This window comes from Cheilinus undulatus, linkage group 15 (genome assembly GCF_018320785.1).
Source record: "Cheilinus undulatus linkage group 15, ASM1832078v1, whole genome shotgun sequence".
NCBI lineage: Eukaryota > Metazoa > Chordata > Actinopteri > Labriformes > Labridae > Cheilinus > Cheilinus undulatus.
The window spans coordinates 40,556,314-40,580,600 of NC_054879.1; the positions used below are offsets into that span (position 1 = coordinate 40,556,314).

General features: G+C 39.2%; 1 protein-coding gene across 1 annotated transcript; it reads left to right on the forward strand.

Moving 5' to 3' along the window:
* The first annotated feature begins 276 nt into the window (after positions 1 to 276).
* LOC121522752 (protocadherin-17-like) lies at positions 277 to 23,854 on the forward strand. The gene is made up of 4 exons (XM_041807390.1): positions 277 to 3,655; positions 4,801 to 4,859; positions 5,013 to 5,182; positions 22,792 to 23,854. Exons 1-4 carry the CDS (start codon positions 1,187 to 1,189, stop codon positions 23,367 to 23,369), a joined length of 3,276 nt encoding a protein of 1,091 aa, XP_041663324.1. The 5' UTR covers positions 277 to 1,186; the 3' UTR covers positions 23,370 to 23,854.
* The last annotated feature ends 433 nt before the right edge of the window (positions 23,855 to 24,287 follow it).

A 24,287-nucleotide genomic window follows, 5' to 3' on the forward strand; every position in this document is an offset into this window, starting at 1 on the left:
ACATCCAGCAGCAGCACGTTTCCCCCCCTCTGATGCTGCTGCCTCTGTGCGCGCACATCAGTAAATGAATCACGTAGCACTAGAACAGCCCTTCTTCATGCGATCTTGCCAGACCTATTGGAGAAAACCCCCCCAAGGCAAGATCTGTCACTGTTCACTCATTTGCTGGAAGACGATCAGAAACTATGTTAAATGCACCAAGAAATACACTGGAGTCTGTTAGAAAGGCGTCGCGAGGATTCCGGTCAGATCTCACTGCGAAGGGAGCAGGTTTCAACAGTTGACGCGGAGAGAACTGAGCGCAGGAAAAAAGCGATTAATTTTGATTATCTGAAATCTTCCACCTTCTTTTTTTTGGCGTTTTTTTGGGGGCAACGTTCGCGAGGACAGTGCAGATGAGCATTGTCCGAATGAAGGATGCGAGAGCACTGGGTCCAATTGGACTGGATTATGGGATTACTGGACTGATTATAGGACAATCATCGGGCAAAAAGTCGCAGCCGTGCTATAGATGCTCTTGAATGACGGGAACACAAAAGGTTGGACAGGATTAACAGCTCTATTTCCCGCTTTTATTCCACTTTGTGGCATGGGCACGCTGCGTGTGCTGCACGAGCAGAGCCCATATGCAACAGTGTGCCGCACAGGAGGAAAAGTAAATGCATTGTGAATGGTAACAGCGGACAATGCTGCATTTTGAAACGGGCATGTCAGTGTTTGCTGTAGCCTAGGTGTAGATGTCGCATGAGGGCAATGCGCTTTTGTGAGCTCCGGTCTAACCTTCACCGCGGAGATTCAAACGCTTTAACCTTGGATGCAGGAGGGAATATTAATACTTTATAGTCATCGATTATTCATTAAGTCTCGCTGTGAGGGAAAACAAAGCATTTTTTTAGTACACTATGTTGAATTTGATGATTAATTCATGCACAAGGTGTCGCCGGGCGGTCATCTTTGTTTACAGAAAGAGTTCATCATAGCCGAACGGCATGTGAAAGAGGTTAAAATACCCATTAAAAAGGCAGTACGGATTCACAGATCGATTTAGTACTCAATTAGAGAGGGATCGGCGTCAACCACATGCCTGGTGTGGGTTTAGTCCTCTAGGTTTGCCGTAATCAACAGGTTGAAAGTCAACGAGGATTTTTTTTTTCTGTCTGCCACTACCGCATATCAGGCTGAAGGGATGCGTCTCTCTGTACCAGTTTTCTTTCTGCTGTGGGTTAAAGCCCTCACATTGAAAAACCTCAATTATTCCGTCCCAGAGGAGCAAGGACCTGGCACTGTTATAGGTAATATAGCAAAAGATGCCGGATATGGGACTATGGAGAGAGGGAAGAAATCCAACTTCAGAGTCCTGGAGAATTCTGCACCACATCTGGTGGATGTTGACCCGGAGAGTGGACTTATCTTCACCAAACAAAGGATTGACAGGGAGACGTTGTGCAGGCGCAACCCAAAGTGCCAGCTCTCCATGGAGGTGTTTGCCAATGACAAGGAAATATGTATGATCAAGATTGACATACAGGACATAAATGACAACTCGCCCAGCTTCCCCTCAGATCATGTTAATATTGATATTTCTGAGAACGCAGCTGCTGGGACTCGCTTCCCTCTGACTATTGCACATGACTCAGATTCTGGGGAAAATGGGATAAAGACATACCAGGTCACGAGAGATGATTACAACACATTTTCTCTGGATTTAAAAGTGAGGGGTGATGGGACTATATATCCAGAGCTGGTGGTTCAGAGACCTCTGGATAGGGAGGATCAGAGTCATCACACCCTCCTCCTCACAGCCATTGATGGAGGGGAGTATCCAAGATCAGGTTCCATGCAAATCAACGTCAGAGTGACTGATTCGAATGACAACAGCCCCATTTTTGAGAAATCCTCCTATGTGATTGAGATTGCGGAGAATTCACCTCAAGGAAAAGTACTCATAGATTTAAACGCAACTGATCAAGATGAGGGAAGCAACGGGCAAGTGATATATTCCTTTACTGGATATGCATCTGAGAGAATCCAAGATCTGTTCTCTATTGACCCCAATACTGGCGTCATCAAGGTCCAGGGAGAAATTGACTTTGAAGAGAATCCAATCATAGAGTTTGATGTGCAGGCGAAGGATCTCGGGCCCAACCCGATACCAGGCCATTGTAAAATAACTGTAAAAGTGCTTGACAAAAATGACAACTCGCCGATAATAAGTTTTGTGTCTGTGCGGCAGGGAGCCATCAGCGAGGCCGCACCTCCTGAATCTGTCATAGCACTTGTGAGAGTGACGGATAAAGACTCTGGCCGGAACGGTCAACTTCAGTGCAGGGTATTGGGAAACGTACCCTTCAGACTGCAGGAGAACAATGATAACTTCTACACGCTGCTCACAGACAGGCCTCTGGACAGGGAAATGAAGGATGAGTACAATGTAACAATAGTGGCGAGAGATAATGGAATTCCTTCTTTGAACTACACCAAGTCTTTTACTGTGAAAATTTTGGATGAGAATGACAATGCACCACGCTTTACAAAGACTGTGTACGTGCTACAGGTGCCTGAAAACAACATCCCAGGGGAGTATTTGGGCTCTGTTCTGGCCCACGACCCAGATGTGGGTCGAAACGGAACAGTTTCTTATTCCATTCTGCCATCACATATCGGAGATGTTTCAGTGTACACCTACGTGTCTGTTAACCCTACAAATGGAGCCATATATGCCTCAAGGTCTTTTAACTATGAGCAAACTAAATCCTTTGAGTTCAAAGTTCTAGCTAAAGATGGAGGATCCCCGCACATGGAAAGCACTTCCACGGTCAGGGTTAACGTCCTTGACGTCAACGACAATCTCCCAGTTATCATTCTCCCAGTCCTGCTGAATGATACAGCTGAAATCCCAGTGCCTCGAAACGTAGGTATTGGATACATAGTGGCCACAGTGAAAGCAGTCGACCACGACCATGGAGAAAGTGGTCACTTGACCTACGAGATTACAGAAGGAAATGACGACCACCTGTTCGAGATGGATCCGGTAGGAGGAGAGGTCAGAACTGCGCACGCTCTTTGGGAAGAGGTCGCCCCAGTGGTTGAGCTCGTGGTGAAGGTAACTGACCATGGCAAGCCCCCCTTATCTGCCGTGGCTAAGCTGATCATTAAAGCGAACACAGAGACGGCAGCAGGAGGGGGTTCCAGCGCGGGCGGGGAGCAGCAGCACTGGGATGTATCCCTGCCCCTCATAGTTACCCTCTGCATTATCTCTGTCATGCTCTTAGCAGTCATGACCGCCATCGCTGTCAAGTCCAAGCATCAAGATAAGGAGGCTGGGAATTATAACTGCCGCATGGCTGAGTACTCCAATCCTCCAGTGGGGAAAGGCAAAAAGAAAAGGATCAACAAGAGTGACATCATGCTGGTGCAGAGTGAGATGGAGGAGAGAGATTCTGCCAGCCGGATGAACGTGGTGAGCAGCCCTTCGCTCATCACATCACCAATATGTTTTGACTACCAGAGTCCTCTGCCACTCACATTGCCCAGGTCAGAGGTCATGTACCTGAAAACCACCCCAAACAGCCTGACAGTCCCTAGGGCGGGCTGCCACTCCAGCTTTGCCGGGCTTAGCACAGACACTCCAGCGAATAGGATGTCAGTGATACAGGTAAGGAGGATGCTGCACTGTATTCGTTATCTGCCCTTTATTCTGGCTTATCTTCGCCCGCTGCTTTACCATACAAATCTGACAAAGGCAAAGTAATCGAGTGAAAAAGAGAAAGTCTGTCTCTGTGGGCAGACATAATCATTTTCACTTTTTCTTTCCCTGGTATGACAGTGTGAAACATTCTGTGCATGATATGGGAACTTTGTATTAAAACACACTCATTTGTTCCAATGGCAGTAGCTTTTTTTCTGTCTGCATTTGAGGAAGTAAAATTTTTTCAGAGAAGGCTTCATAGCAAGTGTTCTTTTCTTGCAAAATGGTACAGGTGGTGTGCATAATGAGAAAGTCCTCACAGTTAGACATGCAAACAGTGTGAGTCTTGAACAAGGCTGCTGTGACCCTGCCAGATCCACTGCTATAGAGTGAAAACAAAACCCTGCCTGAAATGTGGGATTGGACAGGTGTTTGAGCAGCTTGTCCGATCACATTACTGAACCAATGTGCACCAGACAGCTAGATGCACACAGCATAACCTCACAATCGCATTTCTCGCTCCCACAAATATGGGCCAGATCCACCCATCCGCATCCAAAAGTTGGCACGATAAGGCCATTAATAGGGTCCAGCCTCGCCTTGTAGAGATAGCAGGGTTGTATACACGCGCCAGCTAACATGCTAATTTGACAGCATGGGCTTGTAGTGCTGTTTAACACGGCAGAATTATCTGTTGTAAACGATGTAAATAAATAGGACAGTTGCACAGACAGTCTCATTTGGAGATGATAACACAGATGACAAGGCCTGGCACTGTCACCAGTCACTAGGGTATGTGGGTGTGATCAACACAAACACACATTATTCTCAAGATAGGGGAAAAGGATGCTGATGACAGTGGCTAATGCTTTTCTCCTTTGCCTTGCCAAGGAGGCGCATATGGTCACAATGGAGATTTGCTCTTATCATGCAGTTATCACTGGCAGGTGCTCTCTGGCTTTTGTGGAAATCTTTCAGGTGCTACAATAAAGGTCTTAAAGGCAGACAGGAACATTTCTCTCCCTGTTAAATCTTATGTTACTCAAGCTAAATGTTGAACATTGCATGACAATTTGAACAATGCACAATGTAATTTTCCTTTCATTTTCTAGACGGAAAATTTCCCCACAGAACCCAATTATGCTGGCAGCAGGCAGCCATTTGTTCAAAGGTAAGAGCTTCCATCCAAAAGCTTCCTGACCAGTGCATTTAGCTTCTTCATCTTTGTATCAAGGCACCTGACTGTGGCTATCAAACAGGAGCACTCACGCAGAGGTAATGGCAAGTCATGTTTTTTTCCCCCCTTCCTTCTATTCTGCTGCAGCTCAACATTTAAGGATGCAGAACGAGCAAGCCTCCGAGACAGTGGCCATGGTGATAGTGACCAGGCTGATAGTGACCAGGATACTAATAAAGGCTCACACTGCGACACGTCTGCAAGGGAGGCCCTCAAGATGAAAGCAACAGCAGTTAATGGCCAGCCTTTTGAGCAGGGTGAGTGGATGCACTCTCTTCCTGACATCCTGAAGATGCCTACGACTAACTCTTGTACCAGACATTGCTCACGCGGTATGCGCTGAAAACATGCACACTGCTCACTTGTGTTATAGCAAAGGCCCTCCAACCTTTACTTTAAGCAAAAACAAGCTATTATTTTACATGGAAAGGTAAAGCCATCATGTTATTACAGGCAAGTGGTGTTATTTTGCACCGCTTTACATTGCAGACAGCCAGGGCTGTGTTGCACAGATGACATGAAAGCACCAGAGTGGAAGGTAGATGGTAGTTTAAAAGGATAAAAGAGTCCATTGGCTGAAGGTAAAATGTTCAAACATCTTCTGTCTGACTTTGCCATCAAACAAACTCATATGCATGGCAAAGTGCACCCCAGCCTGTGTCTCTTTTGATCATGTCATTATTTGAACACAGATTCACTGCATGCATGTCTCGAATAAAACGACAGAGACAAGAAAAGCATGATAGACACTTGCGGTGCAAAATGACAGGTATTTCTGGTTCAACATGACAGACTGTTTCCACCTTTTGCAGGGGAAGGTTTTCTCAGTTATTATCGGTTTTGCTGCGGTTACACTGTTTTCAGAGGAGCTTTTGCTTTCCAACTGAAAATAGAAATGTTAAATATTATTTCACAAATCTAAAACGATGAGCAAAGCCAGGAGTGTAATCATAGATGATTGTCAGTCTGTTCAACCTGGCTGACCTGATAGGAGCTGATATATTTAGCTATTGTGGACATAAACTGAAAATATGAAAGCAACTCTCCCCTGGTAAGATAAAAGACAATGGGAGGACTCGAGTGGAGTGGTGATGTGTCTTATTTCCTTGTGTGAGGCTTGGAGGAGAATGTCTCTGGTCATAAGGTCCCTATGCAGCACTTTCCACACCATTTACATTGCTCTGAACTGTTTGTTTGAGGGAAGCTCAGGAGGGCAGAGATGGAAACACTCTCGTGTCTGCCAGTAGGATGTGCGAATCTCTCCCTCTCTATCCATCTCACTGTTGTGTGGCTATGTGTGTGTTTTTGCCTCAGTGTGCGATGAGAAATTATGGCAGACCAAACTTGACTCCGTGGGAGGTGTAAATTCAATCACTTTTTTTTTCTTTTGCAGCACATTTCTTGAATTTGATTCAGGGAAAGTTCTAAGGCCAATCAAATGGAGGGATATTGAAAGCAATGTTTTCTACATGCGAGACAGAATATGTACATGTGCATCTCTGACGCTGAGTGTCAGTTAATTTAAAGACCTGCACTTGTAAGATAACAGAAATGCAAAGACGTGAGGCATGCTTTTAATATTAATAGGGTTTTTTTTTGTAATGCCTTTCCTGTTTGCATGTGGGAAATGTAGTTAAAGAGCTAAAGTAATGGTTGCATTAACGATTTTCCCTCAGGGTTGGTCAGTTGAAGTGGTGTCACTGTCCGCTCACTACAAGATGGAAGATCTACATTATGCAGAATGCCTTAGACCTGATCACACAAAAACATCAGCCTCCAACCCACACACTGTCTCTACTCTCACACACACACCCAGGTACATTTATTGAACAACAAAGCCACTGTTTTGCAGATTCTGACACGATAGCGATATTATCCAAAATGGAGCCACCACAAAATTTTTCTGTTCCAAATGCACCAACACAAAAGCTTGTGGGTTAAGTAGTAATGCTTTTATGTCTTTACCTTTACCATCCCTCTAGTCTCCTGGCTGCTTTGATACAGGTAATATATGCACCTGTGCAGCTTCCACTATCATGCACACTGAATATTTATTCGCTCTCACAGACACCAGATGCACAGTGGGTATGTTGCTAGGCTTTCTCTGATTCTATTTATAATGGGCAGGCAGTCTCTTTGTTTTTTGAGAACATGTTATTGTTCCATTCACAGATGCCCATAAGATCACAGCTACTTTGTCACTTTGTCATGAATCTATTACATGACTATGTAAATTCAGCGGACTATAGGAAGCTATTGTATAAGTGTAATTTGAGAGCTATTATTTAACAGTTTTTTATTCAGTGATGAAATGGAAAATGGAAATGGAGAGCCAATGGCAGACACAATAGATGAAAGCACCATTACTTCCTTGTACTTTCCCCCTGCCTTTTCATTTTTAAAATAAGGTAAATTATTACGCTGCTAAAAGCAGAGTAATACCTTTATTTAGCTCAAAGTGGTGCGTGTAATAACCACCTTATTTGCACGTTGACTTTAATTTTTGATCATAAAGGTGCGGTTGTGAGAAGAAACAGGATAAAAAAATCATGATCTCCTCTAAGCCATAAGTATTAAATATCGCAAAAATGTGCAGACATGCTCCTTAAATTGCTTCTGATTCATACCGAGACAAATAGGACAATGACAAAAATACCTTTCTGTGCTTTCTCTGAACCTTCTAAGCACATACATCCCTTTGCATTAGCATCATCTGCTAGCTCCTCCGCACTGAAAGGTACCATGGAAATGAATTCAGCATCTTTCCGCATCTCTTTGCTTATGCTTATTGTTCTGGCCTCGTGTATCCATATCTCAAAAAATACTTTTCTGTATGGCGGCAGCAGAAAGACAGAGTAACAGAAAATGCACAAGACGCAGAAACTGTAATCTCTGGGTGTAGATGCTTCAAAGCCGAGCTCTTATAATACGCAGGGTCTATGTTGAGGTTTTGCCAAATCAAAGCCATCATTTAGTTTTGCCTTTTGATGTAAAATGCATTTTGAACCCAAATGTGTATTTTCTCTTGATCTTAGTCCTGACTAAGACAGCACCAGCACAGTTTGTGCTTTGAATGTAACATTAGAACTTCACATGATATGCAACATGACAGGGAGATAAAGTCCAAGTATGCAGCTAAAATACTGCATTTGTTTCTGAAAGTGGTGTGTCTAAACCTGAGGCTGTGTGAATATGGACACATACTGAATCAGTAAATGAAAACAGACTTTATTCCTACAGTCTTAACACAGATTGCAAAACCTTGTACTAAAGCTTTGTAGTGCTCCTTTCTGGTTTCCTAACACCTAACCTGCCCGTATTCACTTGAAAAAAAGCACAGAAGACATCAGAATAATCACTACTCTGATCTCATTCAATTTGTCCAATAATTATTTTCAGGGTTTTTCTTTTTATTTGGATGGAAGAGGACATAGGAGAAAATGGGAGGGAGACAGAGTGAGGAACAGCATGTGGGAAATAAGCCACAGATCTGACCTGAACTCAGTCTGCCTGCTTGAAGGACTATAGCCGCTGTTAGGCCATCATTGTCCCAGTCTCATTTACTTTTAATCCATCAAACCACATTCAAGTGTGTTAAAGATAGAATAGAATGAAGACAGATCTCTCTACAATAGAAAACTGCCCTGAAGTTTAACATAAAGACTCGCTGTAGTAGCTACAATAAATACAGATATCATTCACAAAGATAAATGGTTGAAACCCAGCAAGAAAATCCATGAAGTATACAATGTAGAAGTAATGAAAGAGTACAGGCAGTATCTAAAAGTATCTGATAAAAAATGTGAAGACACTAGTGCCATCAGCATTAGTTCATTTATTGTGAATATTAAAGTCTAATAAGTGTATTAATTTTCTAATAGCCATCAACAGCATGCCTTTTAGCAGACTTTGGTTATTCCACTGCAGCATCTCCCTGTAGCCACAGTGATATAAAATAATTAGACCACATTTACCTGTTTACTATTCTCTTATTTCCTTTTCAATTCATAAAAAAAAGTCTTTGTTAAGTTCCTGTACATCATCTACAATCTACCCCAAGTTCCTTATTTTCTTATAAAATAAGGGCAGGTTATATTTGATCAGGAAGTCAATTTCCCCTTTTTTTTAATACGGTACAAAAATACAAAATAAAAGAAGACTTTTAAATGAGAACAGTGATATCTCAAAATAGGGAGATTAACTGCTTTAAAAATAGAAATTCTGTGATTAATCGTGATCAAAAATTGTAATCATTTGACAGCCCTAGTAAACACATATCTCCTTAAAATGATGGAGTCAGGGATGGAAAGTAAATCAATCATAAGTCCGACTTTGTTTGTAGAGCGCCAATTCATAATTGAAATTATGGCATAAGGTATGGTTGTGGCCTAATTATAATAGACCAGCATTAATCATCAATATTATAATAATGACTTTATCCTATGATGATAGACCAGCATTAATCATCAATATTATTATAACAACTATACCCTAATATGATAGACCAGAATTAATCATTAACGTTATGATAACAGCTATACCCTATTATGATAAACCAGAATTAATCATTAACGTTATAATAACAACTATACCCTATTATGATAGACCAGAATTAATCATTAACGTTATGATAACAGCTATACCCTATTATGATAGACCAGAATTAATCATTTACGTTATGATAACAACTATACCCTATTATGATAGACCAGAATTAATCATTTACGTTATGATAACAACTAAACCCTATTTCTGTAACTTAATTGATGGTAGCAGCATGTGAATAACAACTATGACTGATAGAAAACTGACATGCTAAAAACTGAATATGTTGTAATAGCATTAGCAGCTAGACAGATAGATAGATGTACTTTATTGATCCCAAACTGGGAGATTTCGGTGTAATCGGAAGCTAGTAATCAGCATGTAAACAGTAGAAGAGCAAATACACAGTAAATAAGCATTAAATACTTGACCTAAAAATTACAAAACTAACTAAATAAGAGGAATCAACATATTTACAAGTAGTAGGTATTCAACAAAATTTATAATTGGCGAGTTGTCTGAAAATATAAAATAAAGTGTTGAATAGATGAATTTGAAAAAATACGTATAAAATAACAATGAAAAATCTGTTAACACTGGGCTAACTGCAACAGGCACTAGAATGTTAACATATATTGCTTGGAGGTAGTTTAGAATATGCAAGAAAAGTAAGACAGCTTGTCATAGTTTGTGCAAAATAAGTAGTCACTCATTTAAAGTGCAGCTAGGATGGTAGGATGGTAATGAAACAGAGAGAACTACTGTTAATCAATATAGCAGTAAAGTAAAGCTGCTCCTATATTCAAGTTCTAGTAATGATAATACCAACAGATGATGTTAATAGATGAAGCAATGATCACTGTGATACTAGCATTAGTGAAAATAATGGCAGTGAACAGAAGGATGTATAGAATAAAGATGATCATAGCCATGTTAGTTGAACAGTTGTTAAATTTACCAAAGATTTGAAAATAAATTATTCATGCTCTTACATTAATGTATTTAAGCAGCTTTTTGTGTACTTCTACTTTTTGAGTAGTGTTTAATATCATTTCTTTTACTTTAACTGAAGTATCGACCTGATTCCCGGGGCTCCACTGTAGATGTGGGTAGAATTTCCGGTAGAGAAAATAAGTGTCTTCCAGTGGCTAAACATAATGAGTAACCATCAGCTGGATTTAAGAGTTATTCCAATACTAAATATACCAAATACTGCTTTATTTTTTAAAGAAACTACTTCTTACAAGTATGTTTTCTGAAATGTCCAAGTCTTGGTACCTGTTGCTTTGTCTGTGGCCTTACTAATAACCAGATGAAGCTGGATGTGTGGCTTTAACAGCTTTGGTGTTTTAAACATGCTGTTACTGTCTGAATCATTGGGGATTTGATTATTCATAAATTATTAGAAAAATTCAGATTTACTGCCCTGAAGAGATGACCACATGAATCATGGATATGAATAAAAACAAATATTGAAAGAGGGACTAGTTTGCTGAAATATTAAGCTTTTCTGAATATCCACTAAAATGTGTGATCATATTTTTTAAAAGTTTCCCTACTAATATTTATATTGAGCTTATTTTGCAGTAGACAGTTGTGAGCCATGCACTGTTTCGTGTATTTGTGTGCATCTATGTCAAAGTACAACACACTTTTAGCCACCAGGTAACAGCACAGCAAACGACAGTGAAAGTAAAACTTAAAAAGTACTGTTTGAAATAAATGTTAAGGCTGGTACTGAGCTCTACATCAGCTTTCATGTATATAAAGCAGATGTCGAGAACAATATATGTCCTTTAAAAAAACCTGCTCTTCCTTATTAACATACAAATACTGATATGGAGCTAATAAAGTTAGCTATACATACTTGCCTACATTATTTCAGGCATCTCTTCATTTCCCTAAATAGTAGAAGGCAGAGGAATAATCACATCATCCTGCTCTAGGTGTAACAGATGATATTCATACATTTTAATCGCTCTAATAACCAGAATTAGCGTCTCATAATGATGGAGAGAAGGCACAGGAAGTCACACCTAGAATTTACACAGAGTTTAATTGGAGCTAGGAATAATGTGGGTTAATACAGAGAAGTATTACAGGTGTGAATCTTTTCCACTCAGTTCATTTTCAATTCCGGAGGACATTATTCAATTAGAAATATTCTTCTACATTCATACCAATCCCAGAATTACATTACATTTACTATGTTTTTAAAGAGCTGCTTATGTCAGAATCTATTCCAGTCTGTTGTTGGCTAAGAAGCTGAAAATTATTATTTGATGCTAAAAAATGCAAGTAAATTCATTCAAGATAATGCAATTTTTATGTATGCATGTTTTAATAAGCCACGATAATGTAAATACACTGAGGAACATGTGATACTAAAATAATATTTAGTTTTGCTTAATTGCAAAATACACTAATATGAATACAATTTTAGCCCACTAATTATTTGTCAGAAACTTTCCAGAGAAAAAATGACGCGGTTAAAAAACTTAAGACTTTAAGATTGATGACACTATTGGATCAGATCTTGTTATTTATGCTGTCTGTTCAGAATTAACCATCAGATGTTCGCAAATGTTAGCTGTTGTTCTACTTATTTTAACTCTGGTGGTGTGTGATATGAGCTCCGGCTTTTGGCTCATTCCTGAGGTTCTTCACTTTGCTAACCAGAATTAGCATGTGTACTATGTCAGGCTTCCTCTTTCCCATGAGACTGTAGAATTTAGTGATCTGCACAATTAGCTGGTCTAAGTTGGATCCCAGAATTACGAGTCAGCCAAACGTATTATTATTTTCTATCATTTCAGCCCCACTCTATATTATAACACTGCCAGTAGCCAATGCAGTTGTTTTTAACGGCCATCACCTTGCTGCCACAATGCTCTTTACTCCAACATAAATAACTGCTAATTGATAGCACCAGTAGCATCTTTTGGGAGCAACTTGGTTTATTTTGATCCAAAAAATGGGGATTAATTTGTCCAGAGGCCATGTCAGGTTATACTCTCATATGACAGAGGGCTTTAGTGATGATATTCCGCACAGAAATGTGACGTTAATGTGCAGTTGCTAATGTTAGCCACATTCTGTAGACCAACTGTGTATCGTTACATGAAATTGTTTTTCTGTTGCAGTGTGATGTTTGTTTACAGAATCTATTTACGTGACCTGAGAGTAGGTAGCTAGATGCAAAAAAAAGAGCATTTAATCAGATGGGAAATTATTTGACTAGAAACAGCAGAATCCAGTGTGTCGAAATGCTTTTCTTTAAAGAAAATGGGATGGGCTGAATGTCCTGCAGCTCCGGTATGTTACTATGAACTAGGGGTTGACCTATAATCAGTCTGGTCGATTGTAGGCGGCGACATTTGGCATTTTGCCGATAATCGGTAATGCTGTTTTATTTCACCAATCATGATATGATTAGTAAATTAAAAAGTCCGCTACTTTGGCTCTGCTACGTGTTTTTTTCCCCTCTGGCTCAGCTCTGGGCTACATGGCAGTGCAGGGGTTAGCGCTAGGGTGGCCATATGTCCAGCTTTTGGCCGGACAGTCCGGAATTTAAGGCGCAGCCTCAAGCCGAGCGCTTATTTGTCCTCCTTTTGGAGTCGAACCTGAATGTAACCAGCATGATGTCCATTGTACTCTTTCTCTACAGATCAGTCCAGTGTTTGTATGTTAAATATGATCCAGGTAATGTATATACAACGACGTTGACCAAACATAAACTTTACCTGGCCGTGACACATCAGTAAATTAACCCTAAAGATATCTGTTTGGAGATCGGTGCCATCCATGATCAATGAAGTGCGCTCAGTGTCCGCTCACTCTCCCTCTCTCTCTCTCCTGATACTTGCTGCACAGAAAAAAATCACGTCTGTCCCGTAAATTCACCCGTTATTCTGCAACCTTTCATCAAACGTCAACTTCTACCATTGTTTAGTTTGTGAATTTATGATAAAACTCTGTGAAGTTCCTGTGCTGGTTCTTATCAGGAATTAATTGACATAGTCAAACTTCCTCAGCTGTTTTAAAATCAGATCGCGGGTGAAACCAAATAAAGACAATGTATATTTTAAGGTAATTTAACAAAAGATGATAACACTGAAGTAGAAACTTAAAAAAGGCCATAGAGAGGAAGAGAAAGAAGCAAAACGGATGAGCTACTGTGTGTGAGGGAAAGGAGGTGGATGCAGCGGTGAGTGTGAGGGGTGTAAGGGGGCAAGATCAGCTGGTTTATATCAGTTTTATTTTGAGGATAAGACCCTAATAAAACAGATAGCTAATAAAGTGGGATTAATGTTATGATAAAAATAGTAAACCCATAGTGACCACTTTTTTAGCAGATGGAAATTAAAAAGTCCATATTGCAACAAGGAATATGATCATTAAAATCAATGATAATTTTACTAAATAAGAACTGTGTCTTTTACATGCGACTAACTCGGGCTAAATTGCAAAGACTTTGTATTTATTATTATTGTGGTAATATATCCTTTAGTTATTTCAGCTGTTTTAAGATACTTTTGAGGATTGTTAGGTGAATATGTTGGGGTGATAGTGGCAGTAGGGTTGAGGGGCCCCATATCAGATTCCTCTTAGGGCCTCACTTTGGCCAGGGGTGGTCCTGGATCAAACTGTCCTTCAGTGAATAGAGTATCTCAGAATCACTGTATTATGAAACCATCGCTGTCATGGACAAAATTGTATTGTAGTGGGGAATACACTAGAGTCCTATTTGTTGCGATTATTCTTGCTTCACTAAGTGCGGCCAAGTGTCCTCCTTTTTGGTGCTGTGGAAATGGACACCCTAGTTAGCGCTGTTGCCTCACAGCAAGAAGGTCCTTGGTTTGCTTTCTGTGTGGAGTTTGCATGTTCTCTACCACCAAAGACATGCTCATTAGGTTAATTGGTGACTCTAAATTGGCCTTAAGTGTGAGTGTGAGTGAGGTGGTTGTCTGTCTCTCTATGTAAGCCCTATGAATGACTGGTGACCAGTCCAGGGTGTACCCCGCCTCTCCCCCAATGACAGCTAGGATAGGCTCCACCCTTACGGGGTAAGTGGTGTAGAAAATGGATGGATGGCTCAGATCTTCCTCACACTGTCTCCCGCCAAAAACACTATCTGATTGGCTAAGACGTCACAGGCCTTCTTGCCTACAACACAGCAGCTCAGCATGTAACAAGAGCAGGCTGAAGGCCAAAGCTGAGTCTCCATTCTGTCACTCTGTCAAGGTAATACAGCGGTTATTTCTTAAATATAAAACAAATATAAGTATAAAACACCACAATCCTTCACACAGTTTCTACAATGACAAGCCGGTCCAGTTTCAGTTACACCACAGAAAATGCCCGGATCAAGAACTTTGTTACAGCGCTAACGATAGCCTCCAGTGTAAATCAATGGGGTTTGAAATGATATATTAGCCACAGCTAATGATGTTTCTTTATGTTACAGTAGGGTCAGTGCAGCAGGAACTTGTTTAAGCTTCCTGACTATAGCATTACTCACCTGTTTGAGATCGCATTGAATGTGTTAGAAAAAGTCTCAGCTGGTTCATCATTTAACCAGATGACTGAACAATGTTGGACTGGTGTTTTTTTTTTTTTTTTTCTTTCACTGAACACATTAGAGTTCTCTGTTCACAGTAACCATGCAAAAATGTTTATAGAGATAAGGGAAATTGCTGATAAATTGCTGAAATTCGAAGTACTTGACTGGTACTAGATGAATACTTGCAAATCGCTTTACTCCACCAGATTTAAGGGGAAAAACTCCTTTTTATTAAAACATGAATGCATCTGTAGTTATAATGTAGTTGTACAATTTATTAATATAAAATGCTGCTTTTGCCTTGAGTTTATTTTGTTTGATACTCATATTTGGACAGTTTACACTGTGGTTTTGCTGCTCTTACTTGAGTTGGAGGCACTTATATTATTGTTTAACACACGCATGAACTGTAAAAGGTGCACAGCGATAAAGCCTCACATTTATCACTGTTGTACTTATTTATCTATACCAATATGAATTCAGAATTTGCAATGAAAGGTTTTCATTTTTGCAAAAATGCATGTTAGTTTTCAAATGTTGGTTATCGGTTTCATGAACAACTAATAATTGGTACCAGTAAAAACACAACATCGGTCAACCCCTAGTGTGAACACAGCTGTACATGACCAACACTGGTGGCAGCTAACATGTCAGGACTGAAACACCCACTGCTGCATCAGAGAACTAAAAACAGTTAAAAAAAAAAAAGGCTTAATAATGACAGAAGAAAGTATGTTTTTAATATTGATTTTTGGACATTTTCAATCAATTCTGAATCATAGAAACTAACATTTGTGATTCTGACACAAGTTTTTTATTCAGAAACCTCTAGGCAGTATCATATTTCATTACATTTATTACTATAATGTAGCATTAATTACTGAGAAGAACATTAAAACTAAATAGCAAATAGAGGAGTCCCAAGCTTTGAGTCAGCTATGTGAAACTGGCTCATTGTTAGGCTTATTTTACTACACGGTGGTCAGAAAGAAAATGATTTCAAATTACATTCAAAATGTCCATTCTTATGAAGTTGTGTCTTTGATTAACCTGGTTAGAGATTCATATTTTTGTTGTTGTTTTTGCACTGTACAAGACAGGAGAAGTTATAATTTGCCTTTTAAACCCACCTTGCCCCTATTCAAATATTCACACACTTTGATGTTTTACCTTTTTATTGATTTTATAAATCAGTCATTGTTAGTATGATTTGGCTTTTTCGAAAAAAAAAAATCCCCTAAAAACCTCTCTAATGTCGAAGTAAAAGCAGAGTTCTTCAAAGTAATGCCAGTTAAATTCAAATATGTCATATAAAATAAGTGACTGCATAAATATTCACTCCCTTCAAGTCATTAGATGTACCTTTGGCTGCAACCACAGCACTGAGTCTGTGTGGATAGGTCTCAGTCAGGCTTGTACATCTGGATGCTGCAATTTTACTCTATTCTTCTCTGCAAAGCTGCTTAAGCTCTGTCAGGTTGCACAGGGATCTGGCATGAACAGCCCTTTTTAAGTCCAGCCACATACTCTATTGGATCGAGGTCTGGGCTCTGACAATCCAGAAAATTCACCTTATCTTTAAACAATTTCTGTGTCGCTTTCACTGTAATGCTTTGGGTCCTTGTCTTGATGGAAGCAGCCATTTTACCCCCTACCTTTGCAAGCCTTCCAGGGCCAGCCAGTAAGAAGCATCCCTACAGCATGATGTTGCCGTTACCGGGCTTTGCATTGGGGATGGTGTGTTTGTGGTGATGTGGAGCGTTTGGTGTCTGCCAAACATGGTGTCTTGTCTGATGGCCAAAAAGCAACACTTTGGTCTCATGAGATCAAAGAACTCTCTCCTACTTGACCATGGAGTCTCCCAGTTGCCTTTTGGCGAACTCCAGTCAGGATTTAATGAGTTCTTCAACAGTTGCTTTCTCTTTGCCACTCTCCCATAAAGCCTTGACTGGTGAAGAATCTGGGCAACAGTTGTTGTGTGCAGATTCCTCCCATCTCAGCTGCTGAAGCTTGGAACTCCTTCAGAGTAGTCATAGGTGTCTTGGTGGCCTCTCTCACTAGTCTCCTTCTTGCACGGTCACTCAGTTTGTGAGGGCGGACTGATCTAGGCACGTTTGCTATATTCCTTTAAGTGAACTCTGGGGGATGTTCAGGGCCTTGGATTCTTTTGTATCCATCCCCTGACTTATAATTTTCAGTAACCTTTTCTCTGAGTTGCTTGGAGTGTTCTTTTGTCTTCATGGTGTAATGGTGGTCAGGAACACAGATTAACAGGTGACTGGACCTTCCAGACACAGGTGTCTTTATACTACTTAGGTGATCCCTATTTCAATAATTGTGAGACTACTAGCACCAACTGGCTGGACCTCTGTTGAATTAGGTCAGTCATTTTAAAGGGAGCAAATATTTATGCAGTCAGTTATTTTACTTGACATATTTTTGTTTAATTGAGATTACTTTGTAGAAATCTGTTTTCCCTTTACAGAGGATTTTTTGTATTATTTTGTCAAAAAAGCCAAATTATATTGAGCATGATTGATTTATGAAATCAATAAAAGGGTAAAACATCTAAGGGGTTGAATACTGTCTTTTGGCACTGTAAACTGCCTTTGAGGTTTATTTGAGTAATTTATAAAGCTGTTATTTTACTTCTTAATTTGAATCAAATCAACTCTTGTTTTACTTCAGTGCAGTATTTTTTGCTCTATCAGCCTATGAATGCAGTTAGACTGAAAATGTAGTATGAGAAACACTGACCTTGAACACAGCTTTTAAGTGTCTGACAGGGCAAATTCAAAGCAGATTTCTTATTGTATTATTTGTCTTTTTTATTTTACAATTTGGGAAATTTTGCCAGAAAAAGGTACTTGTTTTTACAAAGTTTGGCCTCTCCTCAATGACACCAGCAGCTTCCTCTTGGACTCATGCTCCCAATCTGGCTCTCAGTTGTGATGTTTTATTCAGAGTCCTGTCCTCAAATCCTGCTTTGGCCAAAGTTTACCACCCAGAATGTCCTAAAAACAGCCAAATAGGAAAATACAAGTAAAGGGCAGGGCAGGCAGATTAGAGAAAAAAAAAGTTCAAGTGGGTCAGAAGTGATGATTGTGAGGGATTATGTTCTGTGAGACTGTTGGAAAGAAAATCCTACTTTTCGCCTTTAACGAGAGAATTATTTATTAAATCTTTAACTGTTATGGTATAAAATGAGCAACCCTGTTAAACGTGTTACATCTGCACTCAGTCAAAGAATAATTAACACTTCCATTTAGTCCTAAGACTGAAAGTGTGCATGTGTGGGTGTTTTGGTGGGTGTTCATGGACTTGAGCAGCAGTGTGTGATAGCGATGGCGTGTACTTTGCTAGCGTGTTGCTTGTGTGGTTCTAGTTTTTCAAATGTCTGTGGGGCTGAGGAGCAGAAGTGCTATCATGTTTTTTTCTTCTTCTTCCTTTGTTTGAACCTCCCCCCTTGGATTCATGCATCCTCCAGCAAACTTGCCGAGGCTGGTGAGCTCACAAGAAGGTTCTGATTTCCTTTGAACAAGAGGATCTCCCCACCTCTTCTAGGAAAGAGTTGCGTCTCGTGGAGCTTCCCCTTGTTCCAGGCTAATATTCTCATCCTCATCAGGGCCAAGTTTCAAAACGAGATCAAGTGCCTCATTCACAGCTAGTCACTCTTTGATATCACTGAATGGCTTGTGAGCAAATAGAGAAGCCTTATTAATAGACCAAAGTTATGAGAGCTGATTAGTGGAGTAGAAAGCTAGACTGTGCTTGGATGGAATAGATTGATATCCTGAGAAACAACAGGTTTAATGCTGTGGTTGGATTGAAGGGATTGATTTATGTGAGATTTTTTATAAACTCTGGTGCCATATAAGCCTACATAGAGGAAAAGATGTGTGCGCTGTCTCTACATGTGTTTTTCCAGCTCACTCATTCACATTCTGACTCATTCTGGAGGCCTTATTTAAATGTGTTCATATTTTTATTGTAAAGGATTACATGAGGACCCTGTGGCAGTGGCAAAGAAAACATATTTGTTATATTAAAGTTAAATCAGTCGTCAGAACATCAGGAAGATTAAATTTATACTTAAACAAATGACATTGCTGCTTGGCTTTCATGTTCAACATGAATAATGAAGGAAAACTGTCATTTACCCCCAATTTATAAAGACATGTTTGACATTTCGCTTCATGCCACCGCATGCAAAATACACTGCATGCATCAGTGTCAAATTAATTTTGTTAGCGGAGTGTAATGGCTGCAGAAAAAAAGGGAAACCTTCTGCATCATAACACCATGGAAATTGGCCCATTCTATGTGTCGCTCCCTGTGTGCTTACTTCATGTCCAGGGTGGATGTGGTGTGAAATGTAAAAAGACTGAGTAACGGTGTAAAGATAGATACTTATGCATTGCTCCACTTTATCTTTTTTTTTTTTTTTTTTTTTGCAACTGACACGAATACACACTCTCTCGCACATGTAGTACAGTCCTGTGGCGTTTGGCTTGGTGTTCTGCATCAAGGGGAGAAAATGCAAATTCTACAGTCATGAAATAATCAGCAGCAACTTCAGTCAACAATATGGTGTTCAGAGCTGGAAGATGCATGCTTTTATTGCATCAGATCAGGGGTGTCAAACTCAATCACAGCAGGGTCCGCACTCTGAATTTAGGTCTAACTTGAGAAGCTGACGGGGTCAACATTTAACCATAAGCTGTCAAACTCATTTTCATCAGGAGGGATTTAGAGGGAAAAAAAACTAAGCACTGATGATAAATGATTTTGAGATTAAAAAATGTCAAAATGATAAGTTTAAAGGCTCAAAATCTGAGATTAAAAAAAAAGTCAAACTTATTAGTTCAAGAGGTCAAAACATGAAATTAAAAGTCAAAAAGGCAAGTATATGAGATAGAAAGTACAAACCATGAGTTTTAAAGGTTAAAATATGAGCAAAAAGCCAACATATGAGTTACATTTTAAAATCATGACAACTAAAGGTTAAAATATGAGTTCAAATTTTTGATTATGAGTGTAAAAGATTAAAATATGACATAAAAGTCGAAACCATGACTTTTAAAGGGTAAAATATGATCTAAAACTTGTAATAATGAATTCAAAGATCAAAATATGTGACAAAACTCGAAATATTCAGTTTAAAGGGTCAAAACATTACTTAAAAGTCAAAATATTGAGTGTAAAAGGTCAAAATATGACATTAAAGTCAAAATATTAAGTTAAAATTGCCAAATTATACATTAAATTTTAAATTCATGGAAACTAAAGGTTAAAAAATTATATAAAATTCAAAATGTTGAGTGTAAAAGGTCAAAATATTTGAAGTTGAAATAATGAGTTTAAAAGGTCAAATTACAAATCAGATTTTAAAATCATGATAACTAAAGGTTTAAATATGAGATAAAAGTCAAAATATTGTGTGTAAAATGTCAAAATATGAGATAAAAGTAAAATATTGAATTTTAAAGGTCAAAATATAAGTTAAATTTTTAAATTATGATATCTAAAGGTCAAAGTATTAGATAAAAGTCAAAATATTCAGTTAAAAGGTCAAAATATAAGTTAAATTTTATAATCATGATATTTACAGGTCAAAATATAAGATAAAAATTGAAATATTGAGTCTAAAAGGTTGATATATAGGATTAATTTTAAAATAAAGATATCTTAAGGTCAAAATATTTTATAAAAGTCTAAATATTGACCGTTAAAGGTCAAAATATTTTATAAATTTGAAAAAATTAGTTTAATAGGTTGATATATAAGTTTAATTTTAAACTCATATAATTTAAAGGTCAAAATATTGAGTGTCAAAAGTTAAAATATGAGATGAAAGTTGAATTATTGAGATTAAGAGGTCAAGTTAAAAGTTAAATTTTAAAATAATTTAATTCAAAGGTCAAAATATGAGTTTAAATTTTAAATAGTGAGTATAAAAGGTCAACATATGTGATTTAAAGCAGTGGTTCTCAACTGGTTCAGCCCCAGAACCCACCAGTCTGTCTTTTGACAGATCGTGAACCAAGTTTCCAAAAAATTTTCAACGACACGTGTTTACTTAATTGAATATGTTGAAGTTTGGAGCATGACTGGACCAAAACACCTGCGAAAATGGAAAAAGTGGACACATTTTATACACTCTTTCCCCATCATTATGTGTCAGAGAACTTGTGAAATTTCTTCATTATCATGGGAAAAGTAACCATGTATTGAAAGAGGAGGAGATAAATTAGTTGAAATATTGATCAAACGTTTAAATTTACCCAATTTCACAGTAAAACAGGGTAAAATAAAAGGTAGCAATGCATGACCAAAAAAAGAGTTCAGGACTTTTGCCACCATTTTTTTTTTTTTTTCAGACATCTAGTCACGACACACTGAAAACTACTCCGCGACCCACTTTTGGGTCCCGACCCACCAGTAGAGAACCACTGATTTAAATTCAGTGTAAAGAGTTGCAGTTGAAAAGCTCAAAACATGACATAAAATTTAAAATCACGAATCTTATATTTAAATCATCAAGGTAAAGTTTTCATTTTTATACTGGAGGAAACCTGCAGAACTCATACTGGTGGGACAGTTAGTGTATAATTAAAATATGATATGATGTTGGTGGTCAGGATTGACCCCGGGGCTTGAGTTTGACACCCCTGCATCAGATGAACTAAATAACCACTCCTATACAATAACACAGACTTTATCTAAACCTCATTGTTTTCCCTTTTTTTATATCCAGATTTAGTTTAAAGAAGCATACCTGGTCAGTTCTACTTTTTAAGTTCTCAAAAGAAGTTGCATTTTATGCTGCAGGGAGAAACTCTGAACCTCAGATTACAGTAAACAAGGTCCTCTTAAGGCAAGGGCAGGTCACAATATATACCCACTAATACAAAGTGAAATGCAAAATGGTCTGCAAATGCAAATGAGCTGCTTAGAACGCACCAGAGTGCTTCAGAGTGATTAGAAAATTACCAAAGGTCAAACTAATGAATGTTTTTGCTACTAAAGGTGTTTCTATAATAAAAAAGCACCTTGATTCCCAACTTTTTGCGGCGTCTTATTCTGTTAGCGTCATTTTTGTGTAACCCAAGTGGAGAAAAATATATCTGAGAAATAGTGGGATGAAAATAATCAGCCCTAACTAGAAGGTAACAACAGTTTCATACCACTTTTGCATCAGAAAGGCTGAATATGACATGCAAATTCCACAGATGTTCCACACAAAGTGCTACTGCTGGCGATGTAAATGAAAAACACATCACTTCCTCTGCACCAGATGATATTTTCCAGGAAACACCTACACAGGTTGTCGAGGGTGGCACAGGGAAAGTGTTTCATATCACGGATGGGATTAATTACTCATCTGCCATATATGTTTAACTGCAAAAAGCAAAATGAGCATTGCTGCAGTATTATTGTTAGTGTGTCATGATTTAAGCTCAAATTGCAGGGGATATCTCAAAAAAAAAAAGATCTGAACTAGCCCGTAAAATGCTAAATTTGAACTCTTCACCAGCTGTTGTAGCAGGCTGCTGCTTCTGGTTTTAATCTTATGAATCAGACTTTTTCCTACATCTTCCAATATCTGTAGGCTTTTAAGACTTGTACTTGAACTTGTGTTTGTTGGAGTGTTTTATTATTGTTGCTCATCTTTCAAAATGTCATCTACATTCTCTTCTGAGTTGTTTATTCTTACCCCAGCAGGGTCCAATAACAAATGTTTAACTGTTTTTGCAGAGCAAGACAAATCAGTCCACTGCACCGATGAATGTCGTGCACTGGGACACTCTGACAGATGCTGGATGCCAAAGTTACGGGTAGGAAGCCAAGCAGACAGCGCCGATAATCGCACCAACCTTTTCATCCCTGTGGGAATGGATGCCATGGTAGAGACAGAGATTTATGGCACCATCAGCTGCAGCAGCAGAAAAACCCTCAGCACGTTTGGGAAGGAGCAGCGGGACAGTACAATCCTCGTGGCCAATGTCAAACCTTACTTAAAATCGCAGCGTGCGCTGAGTCCACCGCTACAGGAGAGTCCATCTGCGTCCAGTAGTCCCACCAAGAGTAGTTTGCCCCTGGACTTGGCCAGCCAAGAGTCCAAAGAGGAGAGGGAGGGGGGCTCAGACAGCAGTGCCTATGGCCCTCCAGATGGCCAGTGCTCCCCGCTGCACACCGAATTGGAGGAGCCCTCCTACCTGACCTGCGAGCTCAGGCCTAAGTCCCTGTCAAGCAGCCTCATTCACAGCTCCGTCATCAGCCAGGAGTGCGGGGGGTCGGATTGTGCCCTCGACCCGCGGGACTCTGGCAACTGACAGATCACACGATCCCCACTTGCTCACCTTGCTCGCTCGCTCTCACCTGTCAGAGGTGTGATGATGATATCACTGATTAACGACCAGGAGGTTGGTTTCTTTTCAGACACGCATTGTATAACCAAAAACCATCTGCTTTGTATGTTTTTTTTCAGTTTGTGACTTGTTGTGTTTAGGTGAAATCTGTGTCCTTGACTGCTGTGAAGGTTTGGGGGGAAAAATCAATGCTTACCTGACTTCAAGTGTTTCCACAGTGTACTGTACCTGTCGATTTAGATGTCTGTATTTTACACATTTCAAGCTCCAATTTTGTGAGGCTGTTGAAGAAATTGCTACTGTTAAGCTATGAGTCCTGTCTGCTTTTGTACAGTGAAGCTCTCTGTCTCCATTTAGTGTATAAGGAACATCTCTTTGGAAGTCACAAGCAACTGAAATACATATCAGTGACGTTAAATACAAAAAGTGAAGTGTCTTATGAACTGTTAATGGTGGTGCAACAGGGAATGTCCCTTTTCATAAAACCATTGAAAGTTCCTCTAAAAACAGTTTTTTAAGAATGTATTTGTAATTTTATTGTCGTCCTCTGCAGTTTATGTGAAAATAAGCTGAGCTTACACGTGAATGTGGGCTACTGTACTTGTTGTGTATTTTATTAAATTTGTATACACTGTGCTCATGGAAGGCAATTATTTTTGAGTGGTGACAACTGCAGCTAGAGCTGTCATGTGTTTATGTGAGAGAAGTGCATTAATGTCTACAAGGTGCTTAATACATGTTAATGACAAAAGCCACTAGCAAGTCATCATATGTGCCAACGTTAGCTGTAAACTGTATACCAGCACATGTAATCTAGCAGTAGTCTAGATCCTTCTTAGGGGAACTTCAGAAGTAAGCCACAATCCACATTTTACACAGCGA